Here is a 16,931-nt window from a genome sequence, read left to right on the forward strand (position 1 = left end):
GAGAATGCATGCATTGGGTGACTCAAATTCTAGACCCCTACGTGCATGTCTGTGAAAGCATTGCTGAGTATCAAGTTCAGACAAAAAAGCACTGCTGACTGTTGATTGTGAATTTTAGCAAGTAGGAAATTCACAAACATGGAATCCTCAAATAATGAAGATTGACTATACAGACGGTTTAAGGCAATCTCCATATAAATGAACCTAATTAACAATTCGCCCCTTAAATTTAGCTTAACAGAAGTTAACATAATGACAAAAACAATATAAAACACTATAACCAGCTGATTTCAGTAACAACTCATTCCTCATTCCCATTTTTAATTCTATTATTGACCCCCCAAAATGATTTTCATTTTAGTATTTGTAATAATTATTACAAATTTTGATAGTTTCGTAACATATGATGTAGAAATTTTGATAGTTTTATAACATATGATGATTTTGTGGATGTATAACTTTTTATTTTGAAATGAATGTAGATTCACAGGAAGTTGCAAAAACAGCACACAGAGGTCCTGTGTACCCTTAACCCAGTTTCCTCCAGTGGAAACATGTAACTATAATCCAATATCAAAACTAGGAAAATGATGTTGGTACAAGCCACAGACCTTATTAAGACTTTACCAACCAGTTTTACATCCACTTGTATGATAGTTCTATGCAATTTTATCACATGTAGATTTGTGTAACAATCACCCTAAGATACAGAACTGCTCTATCACCAGAGACATCCCTTCTGCCACTCCTTTATATATTTTTTCATACTGAAACTCTCCCACACCCCCATTCTCCTACCCTGTCCCTAAATCCTGAAAATTATTACTCTCTTCTCCGTATGCATACTTTTGTCATTTCTAGAATGTTTGTAAATGAAATTTTGTAGTATGAGACCTGTAAAGATTGTTTTTTTTTTTTTTTTGCTTAGCATACTGCTTCTGAGATTCAACCAAGTTGTTGTATGAGTAGATTGTTTCCTTTTATTGCTAAGTAGTATACCATGGTATGAATGTGCCATAGTTTGTTTAACCATTTACTCATTAGAAATTTGGGTGGTTGTCAGTTTCTGGTTATTACAAATTAAGCTTCTGTGTACATTCATGTATAGGTTTTTGTATGAACATCATTTTTTGTTTGCCAGGGAAAAATGCTCAAGGGGAGGATGGCTGGATCATATAGCAGTTGCATGCTTATTTATTTTATTTTTTGAGACAGAGTTTCACTCGTTGCCCAGGCTGGAGTGCAATGGCACGATCTTGGCTCACCACAACCTCCGCCTCCCGGGTTCAAGTGATTCTCCTGCCTCAGCCTCACGACTAGCTAGGATTACAGGCATGCGCCACCACACTGGGCTAATTTTTGTATTGTTTTTAGTCAAGATGCGGTTTCTCCATGTTGGTCAGGCTGGTCTTCATCTCCCAACCTCAGGTGATCCACCTGCCTCGGCCTCCCAAAGTGCTGGGAATAAAGGCGTGAGCCACTGTGCCTGGCCTGTGTGCTTACTTATTTTTTTTAAAGATTGGGTCTTGCTGTGTTGCTCAGGATGGCCTTGAACTCCTGGGCTCAAGCAATCCTCCTGCTTTGGCTTCCTGAGTAGCTGGAACTACAAACACATGCCACTGGGCATGGCTGCATGTTTAGTTTTTAAAGATGATGCCAAATTGTTTTCTGGAGTGGCTGTGCTATCTTACATTCCCTAATGGCAATACACGAGTGAGCTGGTGTCTCCCATCCTCACCGGCATTTGGTACTGTTATTGTTTTCTTTTTCAGCTATTCTAACAAGTATATAGTTACATTTCATTGTGGTTTTCATATGCATTTCCTTAATGGCTATGATGCTGAACATCTTTCGATAAGCCCATTTGCCATCAGTGTATTCTCTCTGGTGAAAAGTCTATTCATGTCATTTTCTTGTTTTCTAACTGGATTGCCTTTTTTTTTTTTTTTTTACCTATTGAACTTTGAAAGTGCTTTATATGTTCTAGATATAAGTCCTTGCTCAGATAAATGATCTGCAAATGCTTTTTTCCCCATTCCTAGCTTATCTTTTCACCTTCCTAACAGAGTCTTTCGCAGAGCAAAAGTTTCTGATTTTCATGAAAGAGAATTTCTTCTTTCTTTTATAGTTTGTGTTTTTGGTATCATGTCTAAGAACTCCTTATCCAAGCTGAGATCCTGAAGATGTTCTCTCATGTTTTCTTCTAGACGTTTTATAGCTTCACATTTTACATTTAAGCCCAAGGTTCATTCAGAAATTATTTTTTGCATGAGGTTATGGTGAAGTTCATTTTTTTGGCCTCTGAATGTCCAATTGCTCTAGCAACATTTCATGAAGACTATTTTTCCTCCACTGAATGCACCTTTGTTAAAAATCAATGGGAAGAAAATCAATTGAGCATATTTGCATGGGTCTATTTTCGGAATCTTTATTCTGTTCCACAGATCTGTGTGTCTATTCCTGTGGTCACACTGGTTGAACTAATTTACATTTACATTCTTGCTTGACTCTTGGGATCAAGCGTTCCTCCCACCTCAGTTTCCCAAGCAGCTAGGACTACAGGCGTGCACCACACAGGCTGATTTTTAAATTTTTTTCTAGAGACAGGGGCTTGCTATGTTGCACAGGCTGGTCTCAAACTCCTAGCCTCAGGGCATGAGCCACAATGCCCAACGGTGTAAAAACATTCCTATTTATCCACAGCCTCACCAGTATCTATTGTTTCTTGACTTTTCAATAACTTCCATTCTGACTGGCGTGAGATGGTATGTCATTGTGGTTTTGATTTGCATTTCTCTAATGATCAGTGATGTTGAGCTTTTCTTGGCTCTGCAGTTTTCTTCTAAATTCTTTAACTTGTTTTGGTATTAAAATAATGCTCCTCTAAAAGCATGAGTCAGAAAGTATTCCTTCTACTTGTATCTTCTGAAAGAGATTGTAGAGAATTGGTATAACTTCTTCCTTAAATGTCTACTAGCACTCACCAGTGAACCTATCTGGTCCTGGTGCTGTATTGGACGGTTATTAGTTATTGATTCCATTTGTTTAATAGATAGATTTAGGCCTATTCAGATCATATATTTCTTCTTGTGTGACTTTTTGCAGATAGTGTCTTTCAAGGAATTGGTACATTTCATCTAGGTCACCAAATTTATGGGCCTAGAGTTGTTCATAGTATCCCTTATCCTTTTAATGTCCATAGTATTTGTGGTGATGTCCTCTCTTTTGATTTCTGATATCAGTAGTTTGTGCTCCCTTTTTTTTTCTTAGTTATCCTGGCTGGAGGCTTATCAACTTTACTGATCTTTTCAAAGATCCAGATTTTCATTTTGTTGATTTTTTTCTATTAATTTTCTGTTTTTAATTTCATTCATTTCTGCTCTAATTTTTATTATTTCTGTTCTTCTGCTTATTTTGGATTTAATTTGTCCTCTTTTTTCTAGTTTCCTAAGGTGTAAACTTAAATTACTGATTTTAGATATTTGTTTTCTAATATACGCATTCAATGCTATAAATTTATTCCTGAGTACTGCTTTTGCTTTATCCTACAAATTTTGTTTTCCTTTTCATTTAGTTCAAGGTATTTTAACATTTCTCTGGAGATTTCTTCTTTGATGCTTTTATTATTTAGAAGTGTGCTGTTTAATCTCAAAGAATTTGGGTATTTTCCAGCTAACTTTGGGTTACTTATATCTAGTGTGGGCCCCCTACTTGATCATCTTAATTAATTCCATTGTGGTCTGATATGGATTGGCTCTGTGTCCCCAACCAAATCTCATCTTGTAGCTCCCATAATTCCCATGTGTTGTGGGAGGGATCCGGTGGGAGATGACTGAATTATGCGGGCAGGTCTTTCCCGTGCTATTCTCGTGATAGTGAATGGGTCTCATGAGATCTGATGGTTTTAAAAACAGGAGTTTCTCTGCACAAGCTCTCTCTCTTTGCCTGCTGCCATCCAGGTAAGATGTGACTTGCTTCTCCTTGCCTTCTGCCATGATTGTGAGGCTTCTCCAGCCACGTGGAACTGTAAGTCCGTTATAAACCTCTTTCTTTTGTAAATTGCCCAGTCTCGAGTATGTCTTTATCAGCAGCATGAAAATGGATTAATACATGGTCTGAGAGGTGACTGTATGATTTCTACTATTTCAAGTCTCTTAACATGTGTATTATGGCCAAGGTATGGTCTATCTTGGTGAGTCTTGTGTGTGCTTGAGAAGAATGTCTAACGTGCTACTGTTGAATGGAATAGTCTACAGATGTCTATTATATCAAGTTGGTTGATGGTGTTGCTGCTGAGTTCAACTATGTCCTTAGTAATTTTCTGTCTGTTGGATATGCCCATTTCTGATAACGGGGTATTTCCAACTATAATAGTGGATTTCTCTATCTCTCCTTGCAGTTCTATTAGTTTTTGCCTGAGTTTTAATTAAATTTTCAGTTCTAAGTCTTCTATTCGGTTATTACATATTTCATTTCTTTGATGAGATTTTCTAGCTTTTCATTTGTTTCCAAAGTGTCTGTAACTACTTGTCCAAGTATCTTCATGGTAGCTGCTTTAAAAGTCTCTCAGTTAATTATAGTTCCAACACCTGTGTCAATCTTGATGTTGGCATCTATTGAGTATCTTTTCTCATTCAAGTTGAGATTTTCTTGGTGTGTGTTAAGATGAGCAATTTTTATTGTATCCTGGTCAACTGGGGCATTTTTATGGACTCTAGATTATATTTAATCTTTCACTTCAGCAAGACTTTACTAAAACTGTGCCGGCAGGAACAATGGCTGGCAGGGAAAGGGGAGCACTGACTCTTTACTACTATGCAGAGGTGAAGTTCTGGCTTTCCACAGGGCCTCCATTTACACCCTGGGGAGTATCCTGTTACCACTGCAAAGGGCTGGAAGGCCATGGTCCCCACTCATCCTCCACCAACACTGCAGAAGGAGGCCTTGTTACTGCTGGATGTGGTGGAGGTCCAGGCTCTCCACTTTGTTCACTGTCTCTAACCCTAGTGGAAAGGACAACTCATCACCACAAAGCAGGGGCAGATATCAACTGACATTGCAGGAGCAGGATGAAGGCAGGGAAGGGAATGCATTATTGCTGTGTGATCCTACTTGGATCACCACTGGCACCATGGGGAAGGAAAGGGGTACCTTGTTCCTGCTGGGTAGGGGGTCAGAGTCCAGGATCCCCACTCAATCTCCTTTGCCATCACCCCAGTGGGAAACGGGAGGGGTATATTAAATGTCAAACAGGTTTCCAACTTTCTAGGCTGCCCTTCTCTTTTCTTAGTCCACTGGCAAGAAAGAAGAGGTTTTTCTTGGGGCTTTTGGGGGAGGTCTGTGCCAGCTGGCATTTCCGTGTTGGGGGCATCTAGTCTGAGATATGGAGGAAACAAAAAGAAAATTAAGGGAACTTACTGCTATGTAATTCCCTGAGTCTCAAATTCCCTAGTTGGTCTGTCTTCTCTCCAGTTTCGAAAGTCTTCTCATATTTGTTTTATAAAAATGTCCAGGGATTTTAGGTGTACTTAGTGAGAAGGATGCAGAACATGCGTCTATTCTATTTTGCATGGAAACATAAGTACATGTATGTTTAGGGAATTAGAGACCTGAATTAGCCTAATTTTATACAGAGTCAAAATAAAAATTGAACATAAACTAAGAATCAGAGAAATACAGTAATAATTACTAAAAAAATTCCCAACCACAGAAATATTACCTTTCTCAGCTGTCTTCCTGATCTTAGGAATGGTGAATTTCTTCAAAGGATTGACTTCACGAGTATTCAACACGGGTTTGCTAGTTGAGCTCATTTGCCACAGTGTATTCTGTTTAGCAGTTTCTTTCATTTCCATTTTGTTGGCCTAAAATCAACCCACGGTTATTAAGCAAAAAGGTCAATAAATACATAAAAGGCAATGGCAGTACAATCATTTAAAAGTTCTTCAACAAAAGTAAATAGCAAAATGTTCTTAGTCAACTGTCAGAAAGTTTCCATCTCAATTTGCCAGTTACCCAAAAAAGAAAATGAGTTTACAACTTTGGTTTTTATATAATATGAAAAATATCAGCTGGGCACGGTGACTCACACCTGTAATCCCAGCACTTTGAGAGGCTGAGGTGGGCAGATCACTTGAGGCTAGGAGTTTGAGACCAGCCTGGCCAACATGGTGAAACTCCGTCTCTACTAAAAATACAAAAAAATTAGCTGGGTGTGTGGCACATACCTGTAATTCCAGCTACTTGGGAGGCTGAGGCACGAGAACAGCTTCAACCCAGGAGGTGGGGGTTCCAGTGAGCTGAGATCACTCCGCTGCACTCCAGCCTGGATGACAGAGCAAGACTCTATCTCAATATATATATTTCACATATACATATATTTCACTTATATATACATTTCACATATATATATATGAATTTTTGTTTCTAACGCATTTTTTCCTTGTAATTCATGTAACTGCTATTAGGTAACCAAAAGTCTCCCTGCTCCTGAAAAGCTCAAAAACTTACAGTCATAACAATTTTTATACACATTTGGTAAAATTCTTACCAAATACCCCATTTTTTTTTCTTTCTTTCTTTTGAGACAGGGTCTCTCTGTGTTGCCCAGGCTGGTTTTGAACTCCTGGGCTCAAGTGATCCTCCTGCCTCAGACTCCCAAAGTGCTGGGATTACAGGCATGAGCTACCATGCCCAGCCAAATACTCCATTTTTAAAAAGCATTTTTTTCCTATACATTTCTGTGACTAAAATGATACTCTCTTTAAATCAAGATCTCTGGCTTTAGAAGAAACTTCAAAAAGTTGTAAACCAACTATTGCTGACTATTCCTACAGCTGATGGTCAACAACAGCCAATCAATCAAGTCAATTGCTTATTGACTACTGTTCCATAGTATCATTCTATAAATGCTTAAGACATCAAATACTGCTATACCAGAAGTATCAAAAATATTCCTCCCCTTCCATTTTCCCTCTCCTTTCTCTCCCCAAACTCCCCTGCAACCTCCATCCCCTGCCAAATATTGGTTCTTAACCTCTTTAAGTAGAACTCAAGCTGGATTTCAAAAGAAAGCTATGGAGTATACACACAGGGAAATATATATAAGCAGGTATTTTTCATACCATTTCGTAACATGGTTGATGGCCCTCCTGACACCTATCAACTACTTAGTTCGAACATTACATCACAATCCAAATTAAAAGATGCCAAAATTCTACAGAAGGATCACAAAGGATAAGGTTCTAAGAAGGTTCACAAGGATGTCCCTCTTAATCCCCTCCTGTTCTTTATGAAAGGTGATCTTACAATCACCCAGTCAAACATGGATCAGGGAATGAAAAAGACCTCCAGAAAAAAAAAGAAGAAAGCCAGCCCTTCTTCCATTCAGCCACAATGACAGACAATAGTGGGGTACTGCTTTCTAACAAGAATACTCCTAGGCCGGGCGCGGTGGCTCACACTTGTAATCCCAGCACTTTGGGAGGCCGAGGCGGGTGGATCACGAGGTCAGGAGATCGAGACCACAGTGAAACCCCGTCTCTACTAAAAATACAAAAAATTAGCCGGGCGTGGTGGCGGGCACCTGCAGTCCCAGCTACTCAGAGAGGCTGAGGCAGGAGAATGGCGTGAACCCGGGAGGTGGAGCCTGCAGTGAGCCGAGACTGCGCCACTGCACTCCAGCCTGGGCGACAGAGCGAGACTCCGTCTCAAGAAAAAAAAAAAAAAAACAAGAATACTCCTAACATGCACCAGCTCTAGAGATACTTGTCAAGGCTGCCACGTTCACTTCGCAGTTTAGTAAGGGGAAGAATGGAAAATAGTTTAGAATGCCTTATGCAATAAAAATCTCTTCGATTAGTCGTGATCTGTAACAACTGCATATAAAGGTAAAGAATAATCAGTTGAATATACTTTACTTGAACAGCCAAGTGCTGGGACAATCCCCAAAGCACAATCCTCAATACTGTCTTTAACTACAGTTAAATTACATATTCAGTTTGGGAGGCCGAGGTGGGTGGATCACGAAGTCAGGAGTTTGAGACCAGTTTGGCCAATATAGTGAAACTCCGTCTCTACTAAAAATACAAAAAATTAGCCGGGTGTGGTGGTGTGTGCCTGTAATCCCAGCTAATCGGGAGGCTGAGGCAGAAGAATCACTTGAACCCGGGAGACGGAGGTTGCTGCGAGCAGAGATCGCACCATTGCGCTCCAGCCTGGGCGACAGTGTGAGACTCCAGCTCAAAGAAAAAAAAAATTACATATTCAAGAAAGCTCGATGATTTCAGCTATAGGGTTTCTCTAGCATAATTTACTAATAAAGGAAAGATTTATAAGGTTCACTTCTGTTCCTCAGTGCTTACTTAGGATAATACTTTGCACAAAAAGCTAAGTTTACAACTAATGAAAGACGAATAATCAGGACACAATGGTATTCAATATCCCTCATTAAGTTGCGCTCAGCAATTTTTCAGTTATTACCTTTTAAGTAGGAATAACGTCTCTTCAACTTCAGCCATGTTAAAGTGATAACTTCATATTTTTTTTGTTTGGGTTTTTTTTGGGTGGGATATTAGATCTTTGATATATATTTCTTTTTGCTCATGTATCACAGACCTATAACCTTTAGATTTATATGTTACATATTACAAATTATATCATATGAAATAGTCCTACAATGATTATATATATTTACATATTATTTATATACATATATATATAAAAGTAAAATCAGGAAGTTTGAATTCTGAGGATTCATGCGGAGGGTGTCTTCTGGAGTCCTGGGCTATTCTAGATAAATCAATTCTAAAACATTCGGGAATAGTTAATGTACACGGCAATGCATATATCACGTACTTCATACTACATATGGTATATAAAGTATATACCATATACTTTAACAGATATTCAAAATAATAACTAAAGAACAAAGGAACCAAAAACAAGAGTTTGCTAACAATTTAAACATCTAATTATATAGGTTTTCAGAGAATGTATGTTATGAACAACTTTAAGCCAATACATTTAAATATTAGACAAAATAATTCTTAGGAAAAAAGCACCACAATTGATTCAAGAAGAAATAAAAACAATGAATAATCCTGTTATTCTTATGAGGAAATTAAATCAGTAGAAATTCAATCAAAAGTAAAAATGATAATACATCAGAAATCAGCTGAGTTAATCTCAGAAATGCAAATATTTGCCATTGTCTAGCTCACCTCCTATTCCCTCCACAATCTGCTTTGATTTCTACCTCCATTACTCTACCTAAACAGCAATCTTCAAAGTCATCAATGATCATCCACATCAGTCATTTGTGGTTCACGACTTACTTGGCTTCTCTCTGTTTAATACTCTTGACCACTCTGTTCTTCAAATAACACAGCTTGCCAGACTTCTATGACTTCATAATCCCGATTTTCTTGGTCTCTTAGTAACTTACCTGTCTGTATCTAGCCTTTATTATTTAATAATTTTTGCTTAAAAGAAAATATTCTTTACATTTTTATTTTTTAATATTTCATCAAACTTAACCTTTGAAAACTTGGTAAATAAAAATAGAACTGTGGTTTTAGTTTGCATTTAATTCATTATCAGTGACACTGAGCTATTTTATTTTTTCTGTGAATCACTTGTTCTTATCCTTTTGTCCATTTTTTTCCACAGAGAAGATAGTATTCTAGTTAATGATTTGTAAGGACTCCATATACAAATAAATTAGTTTTGTCTGTCATATGTATTTTAATATTTTTGTCTTTTAATTTTGTTTCTACATGAGGAAGAAAAACTAATTTTTATATAGTCTCATTTCTGAATCTTTTTTTTTCCCTTTGAGACTAGGTCTCACTAGTGTTGCCCAGGCTGGTCTCAAACTCCTGAGCTCAAGCGATCAATAAATGCCTTGGAGAATTCTGGTTTGTCCTCATTGCACTGTGTGGGGTGAATGAGAGAACCGTCATGGTAAGATGCTGGCTAACTGCACACAGATTTTTGATCCTCATGCCTCAGCCTCCCCAATGGCTAAGTAGCTAGGATTACAGGCACATGCCAACCGTGCTTGGCTATTTCTGAATGTTTTATCACACATCATCACCAAGAGTGTATGAGAGTTCCAGTTTCTCCATATTCTCATCAACACTTGATGTTGGTAGTTTTTACTTTCTGCCAACCTGACAGGAGCAAATGATAACTGACTGTGGTTAGTTTGCATTTTCTCCCTGCCCTCCCCCTTTTTTTTGACAGTGTCTTGCTCTGTTGCCTAGGCTGGAGTGAAGTGGCGTGATCTCAGTGCACTGCAACCTCTGCCTCCTGGGTTCAAGCGATTCTCCTGGCTCAGCCTCCCAAGTAGCTGGGACGACAGGCACGTGCCACCATGCCTGGCTAATTTTTGTAGAGACGAGGGAGGTTTCACCATGTTGGCCAGGCTGGTCTCAGCTTCCTGACCTCAAGTGATCTGCCCGCCTCAGCCTCCCAAAGTGCCTGTAGGCATAAGCCACTGAATCCAGCCCCCAATTTTTGAGAATGATCATGTACTGAGTATATTTATTGGTCATGTTTTCCACATCTGTGAAATACCCATTCAAGTTTTTTACCCGATTTTCTATCAGTTTTATTCTATGTATTTGCAAGAAATCTTTATATGAGATACTATCTTTTTGCTAATTATATTTATTGAAAGTAATTCCCCCCACTTTCAAAAGTTGTATTTTCATTTTCTAAAATAGGTATGTTTAATTTTAGTCCCAACTATGAATATTTTTCTTTATATTTTGTGCTTTCATTTTTGCTTTTGATCAACTTTAAGAAATTCTTCTCCCCAAGATCATAAAGATATCCCATATATTTTCTTCTAAAACTTTCATAGTTTTGCCTTTTACCTTTAAGTCTTTACTTTGCCTCAAATTCATTTTTTATCTATGGTAAAAAATAAAGGTTCGAGTTTTCCATGTGAATATCAAACTGCTGGCATTTTTTAAAACAACCTTATTCCTACTTTTCTGTAATGCCATCTCTGACATAAACCCATTTTCCACATATGCATGAATTCTGGGCTCTGTGCTCTGTTTCACTGGTGTCTTTCTGTATTCATGCATCAACACCATATTCTAACAAATCTTGATACATGCTTGAGCAAAACCAAAAGAAAAAAAAATTTTCTTCTTCCACAGCCTCTTTGCACTTTTATACACATTTAAAATTAGGCCTATCTAATAATAAATCTTGTTAGGTTTTAACCGGAACTTAACCCAGTGATCAATCTTAAGATAAGTTATATTGTTATATTAGTTTTCCTATCTGTGAACATGGTATTCAGTTCATTAATGTCTTTCAATAGTTTTATAATTTTTTTCCCTGAGGGTTTTTACACTTCTTTTAAAGTATCTATTCTAAGGTTCTTTATAATTTTTACGTTACTATATATGATATCTTTAAAAGTTATTTTATTCACTACTATGTTTAAAATGATGTTGTAGCCGGGCGCGGTGGCTCACGCCTGTAATCCCAGCACTTTGGGAGGCCAAGGTGGGCGGATCACAAGGTCAGGAGATCGAGACCATCCTGGCTAACACGTTGAAACCCTGTCTCTACTAAAAATACAAAAAATTAGCCGGGCAAGGTGGCGGGCGCCTGTAGTCCCAGCTACGCGGGAGGCTGAGGCAGGAGAATGGCGTGAATCCTGGGGGGCGGAGCCTGCAGTGAGCCGAGATCGCACCACTGCACTCCAGCCTGGGTGAAAGAGCGAGACTTCGTCTCAAAAAAAAAAAAAAAAAATGATGTTGATACTGATAATAAAAATGGCTAACATGTATATAACACTTACCAGGTACCAAACACTTTTCTAAATGCTTTAGATATATACCGATCCATTTAATCTTCACAATATCCCTATGAGATGCCCTTATTTTAAATTAGAAAATAAAAGTGCAGGGAAGTTAAATAATATGTCCAAGGACACAAAGCTAGGAAGGGCAGAATCTGGAATTCAAAGCTAGGCAGTGTGGCACCAGAGTGAATGCACTCAATCACTAGGCAAATGACTCCCTGAAACCAATTTCTATATATTGGCTACCCAGCAACCTTGCTAAGCTCTTATTAATTGTAATAATTTAGCTTCATCAACCACCATATCCTCTATAATGACTTATGGTTTTGTTTCTTCCCATCTGATTCTTATGCTATTTATTTCTTGTACCTAGTACAATGTTGAATATAACTGATAATGGCTGGTATCTTGATCTTGCCCTTGATTTTAAAGCGAATGTTTTAAATCTTTTACAATTTAATATGATAAATTCTATTCTTTAGTAGACATGCTGCCATCAGGCTTAATTTTCCTGGGTATAAAATTCTAGAATGACTGCTACTTTCTCTCAACACTCTGAAGATGTTATCACCCCCAATTTAATTGTCATTCATTTATGGGCAATCTTTTCCTCCGGCAGCTTTTAGTATCTTCTTTGTCTCTTATGTCCTGCATTTTCATCATTACGTTCTAGGCTAGGTATTTGATGAACTTCTTATATCTAACTTTTGGTATCTTTCAACAATTATGTGAAATTCTCAGAAACTTTATCTTTAAATATTGTTGTGACATCATTCTATCTCCTTAGTATAGAACTTCTATTTACCTATGTTCAAATTTCTGTCTATATTCTTCATGTTTCTTAACCCTTCTTCATATCTAAAAGTCATATCATGTTTCTTCATATCTAACATCTGGTTCACTGACTCTCTTCAGCTAGGTCTAATCTGCTTCTAGTCCATTGAGTTTTTAACTATAATTATTACTATTTTCATTAATAAGGGTTATATTTGGTTCTTTAAAAAAATCTGCTTCTCACATTTTAAAGCCTTTCTCATTTCTTTAAAAATATACTGTATTTAAACTGGGTGTGATGGTTTACACCTGTACTCCCTGCTACGTGGCAGGCTGTGGTGGGAGAATTGCTTGAGCCTATGAGTTCAAAGCTGTAGTGAGCTATAACTGTACTCCAGCCTGGGCAACATAGCAATGTAGCAAGAAAAAAAAATTCTGTCTCTAAAAAACACCCATATTTGATAATTCCAGCATCTTAAGTCTCAACTCCGATTCTCCTATTTTTGTGTGTGTGTGTGTTATCGTTTGTTTATAATACCCTGCTTCCTGTATGATTGATATATATTATTAATTCATTCACTATTTCCGTAACTCATATTCCTTAAAGCTTGGAACAGGCATAAAGACAGACATCTAAGACCAATAAAATAGGAAAAAGAGTTCCAATATAAACCTTCACATATATGGTGAAATGATGTTCCACAAGGGTGCCAAGACCATTCAGTGGGAGAAAGGACAGTCTGCAACAAATAGTGCCAGGAAAACGGTATCCATGTGCAAAAGAATGAAGTTGGATTCTTACTTTAAACCATGTGCAAAAATTAACTGTAAATGGGTCAAAGATTAAAGATAAGAGTTAAAACTATCAAACTGTTAGAAAAAAAAAACATAAAGAAAAAGCCTAATGTGAAGGCATTGGGAGGTGGGGCCTTTAGAAGCTGATTAGGTATTAAAGGTGGTGCCTTCATGAAGGTACCCTTAGAAAACAGACTGTAAAGACCTCCCTTGTTGCTTCCACCATGTGAAGATGCAGTGAAAAGACAGCTGTCTGTGGACCAGGAAGCAGTCCCTCACCAGCTACCAAATCTGCCAGCACCTTGATCTTGGATTCTCTAGCCTCCAGAACTGTGACAAAGAAATTTCTGTTATCTATAAGTTACCCAGTTTATGGTATTTTGTTACAGCAGCCTGAATGCGCCAAGACAGAGGATTTTTAGAAGATCTCCTATAGGTTAGTTTGAACTGATCTTTAGTCAGCAAGAGCATAATCAAAAGAGCATCATCTGTATGGTAAGATGGAAAATGCCCATACCAAAAAAAATATGTAGTATAATGACTTAGATGTCAACCTTGCACAAAATGACTGTCAACAGTGAGCCGAGATCGCACCACTGCACTCTAGCCTGGGCGACAAAGCGAGACTCCGTCTCAAAAAACAAACAAACAAACAAACAAAAAAACCTGTTAACAAATGTCTGTTGAATTGGTGATATGGGTACTGAAGGGGTAAAGTTAAATAATACATTGCTTTCCATGGACTAGAAGTTTGAAACCAAGCTTTGTTGAAGGGTCAGAGGATGCCCCTAAGAGGCGATCAGTAAAATCCATCTATTAATAATCCTCTTATTGGACTTAAAGAATGTTGCTGACCTTTCCCTGCCAATTAAGGCATGAGTGTCTGGTTAAGCATTAGATCTTTTTTTTTTTTTTTAATGGAGTTCAGACTCAACACCTATGAAGCCATTATGTGACATTCCATTGCATAAATGTATAGGTTATTCAAAGGTTTACATGTCAACACTTTTCAGACACATATTTTTTTTTTTTTTTTTTTTTGAGACAGAGTCTCACTGTGTCCCCAGGCTGGAGTGCAGTGATACGATCTCGGCTCACTGTAACCTCTGCCTCTCAGGTTCAAGCAATTCCCCTGCCTCAGCCTCCCAAGTAGCTGGGACTACAGGCGTCTGCCACCACACCTGGCTAATTTTTTGTATTTTAGTAGAGACGGGGTTTCACCGTGTTGGCCAGGATGATCCCGATCTCCTGACCTTGTGATCCACCCACCTTGGCCTCTCAAAATGCTGAGATTACAGGTGTGAGCCACCATGCCCGGCCAAACACATACATTTAAAGAAAGTTCAATATCATCACAGTGACTTGTGAAGTTCTATCTTTCATTTTTTCTCAAATCCTTTAATGTGAAGTTTGACTATTGGTACCTTGGAACTTGGGAGAAGAGTGGAATATCTGGAATGCCTAAATGCAGGACAATGATGACCCATAAAGTTTTTTTAAACTTCCCCTCAATCTTATACATATGAGGTAGAAGTTATTTTAAAAAAGTGTTTCTGGGTTATCTCCATTCTCTTTATATTAAATGAATAGAAAACTAGAAGCAAAAGAGCAAAGAATGCATGGCAGTAGTTTTATCACGCTTTTAATTTAAAATGGTTATTAGGACATAGGCCATTTTTCATGTATTTTCACTCATCTTGTTTACTTTGCCACTGCCAAATCTCAGAGTCTTTTAGAAAGAGATTACCATATTCTGTTGGAGAAGATGAACCATCTATTCAGTCCACTTCCTTAGAGGGCATTAGTGTGATCCAGAGACAAAGGCTTATAGCAACTACACAGTAATTCCAGCAGTTACCTCAGCTCACTACCAGAACCACACGATTAAAAAAAAAAAAAGTCAACATAACTCCCCAAAAGAATGCCCCCATTCTGTTGATATTTGTTTTACTTAGGTTTAAAAGATTTAGACAAGCAGAACCTGTGTGTTTCTTAGAATCAGTGCCTATATTGACCACTTCCTCAGAAAGATATGCAGTATCAAAAGAAAGCCTCATACATTAGAATGCACTACACATCTCTAAACCCTTAAAAATTTATAGTCAAACTGTAGTAATTTAAATCATTTGGGGAGAATAAAATCTCAGTATCTGGATAAAAGTAATAAATATATTATGAAGTGCTAACAAATAAAGCCTCTTCCATATTTGTTTAGAAGACTCTAAGACTGAAAGCAATTTTTCCCCCAATGCAAAAAAGTCTAGAACTGATCATAGTGACCATTTAAAATATGGGGGGTGGTGGGAGGGTATCTAAATTCTCAGGGCCAACCAGTGACAAGTAGCTAAAGATAACCTGGCTAGGAAATACACACCCTTGTGATTTAACAAACCAACCTTTTACTTCCTTTCCAAATTGTCTTTACAAAATCGGGTTGAAAAAAATTTTTTTGAAAGGATTTATGAAATAACAGAAAGTATTCTGTACAAGAAGTCAGCAGACGTAGGTATCTTGTCCTGATTCTGCCACTCACTAGATGTCTGCTCCTAAGCTTTACTTTCCTCATTTGTGTTTTGGTAAGGCTTAAAGTTGTACTGTAAACTGTAAAATGTTTTGCCTCCTTCTAACACCTATCCCTCTTCCTACCACTTTCAGGCTCTATTTATCTACATTTTCTCTGTGGTTCCACATATAGGCATATGCAAGAAATTGTACACTGTATGCAAGCCGATGCCTTAAAAGTTGGATAGCCTCATTACATTAAACAGTCCAAATTTCTCCTCTACCTTTCCAATTACTTAGAACATTTATTTGCCTAGAGTATTTCCTTCCATGACTATGGTATTTTTGCTTTTTAAATGTCAATAGTGGGTCCAATTCCCATCTGCTGAGAGTGAATTTCACTTTAGAATCAACCAAAAATCATTTAAAACCCATATGATTAATATGTGGGTAACCAAATGTGACAAAACCACTTTTGACTAAAAATATAAAAATTTTAAGAATCTGTCTAAAAAGCAACTAATTCTCTTTTAAGAGTCAAGATCTCACTCTGACACCCAGGCTGGAGTGCAGTGGTACAATTACAGTTCATTGTAACCTTGAATTCCTGGGCTCAAGCGATCCTTCTGCCTCAGCCTCCTAAGTTGCTAGGATTGCAAGCACATGCCACCTCACCAGGCTAATTTTTTATTTTATTTTTTGAGAGACAAGGTCTCGCTATGTTGCCCAGGCTGGTCTCAAACTCCTCACCTCAAGCAATCCTCCTGCCTCTGCCTCTCAAGTGCTGGGATTACTGGCACGAGCCACTAAGCTGGGCATCATTTTCTTGCCCTGCTTATGTATTGGTTCAAAAAGTAATTCCAAACCTTGAATACCACAAATGTTCTAAGCAATATTTGCATATTGGCCTGACTTTCAAATTAGTTATTGAAAGTTTCAATACTTACCCTAAATTAAGGTCAATTATGTACAGGACAATATTCTCCACTGGACTACAATTTACCCATTTTTTCTATCTCCAGCACAAAATATA

The 16,931-nt window shown here is 37.7% G+C and overlaps 1 protein-coding gene across 4 annotated transcripts in view; it reads right to left on the minus strand.

Moving 5' to 3' along the window:
* TEX15 (testis expressed 15, meiosis and synapsis associated) overlaps window positions 1-16,931 on the minus strand; it is a 77,235-nt gene that overhangs the window by 46,548 nt on the left and 13,756 nt on the right. For 2 of the 4 annotated variants that reach the window (XM_058433657.1, XM_058433655.1), the window contains exons 2-3: window positions 6,228-6,325; window positions 5,720-5,864 (exon numbers count right to left, since the gene is read on the minus strand). In XM_058433657.1, the coding sequence (XP_058289640.1) occupies window positions 5,720-5,855 (136 nt within the window). In that variant the 5' untranslated portion in view covers window positions 5,856-5,864; window positions 6,228-6,325. Of the gene's footprint in view, window positions 1-5,719; window positions 5,865-6,227; window positions 6,326-9,221; window positions 9,332-16,931 lie in introns of those variants that run through there. The other 2 variants (XM_058433654.1, XM_058433656.1) reach the window with 2 other exon arrangements.

This window comes from Hylobates moloch, unplaced genomic scaffold (assembly GCF_009828535.3).
Source record: "Hylobates moloch isolate HMO894 unplaced genomic scaffold, HMol_V3 SCAFFOLD_22, whole genome shotgun sequence".
Lineage (NCBI taxonomy): Eukaryota > Metazoa > Chordata > Mammalia > Primates > Hylobatidae > Hylobates > Hylobates moloch.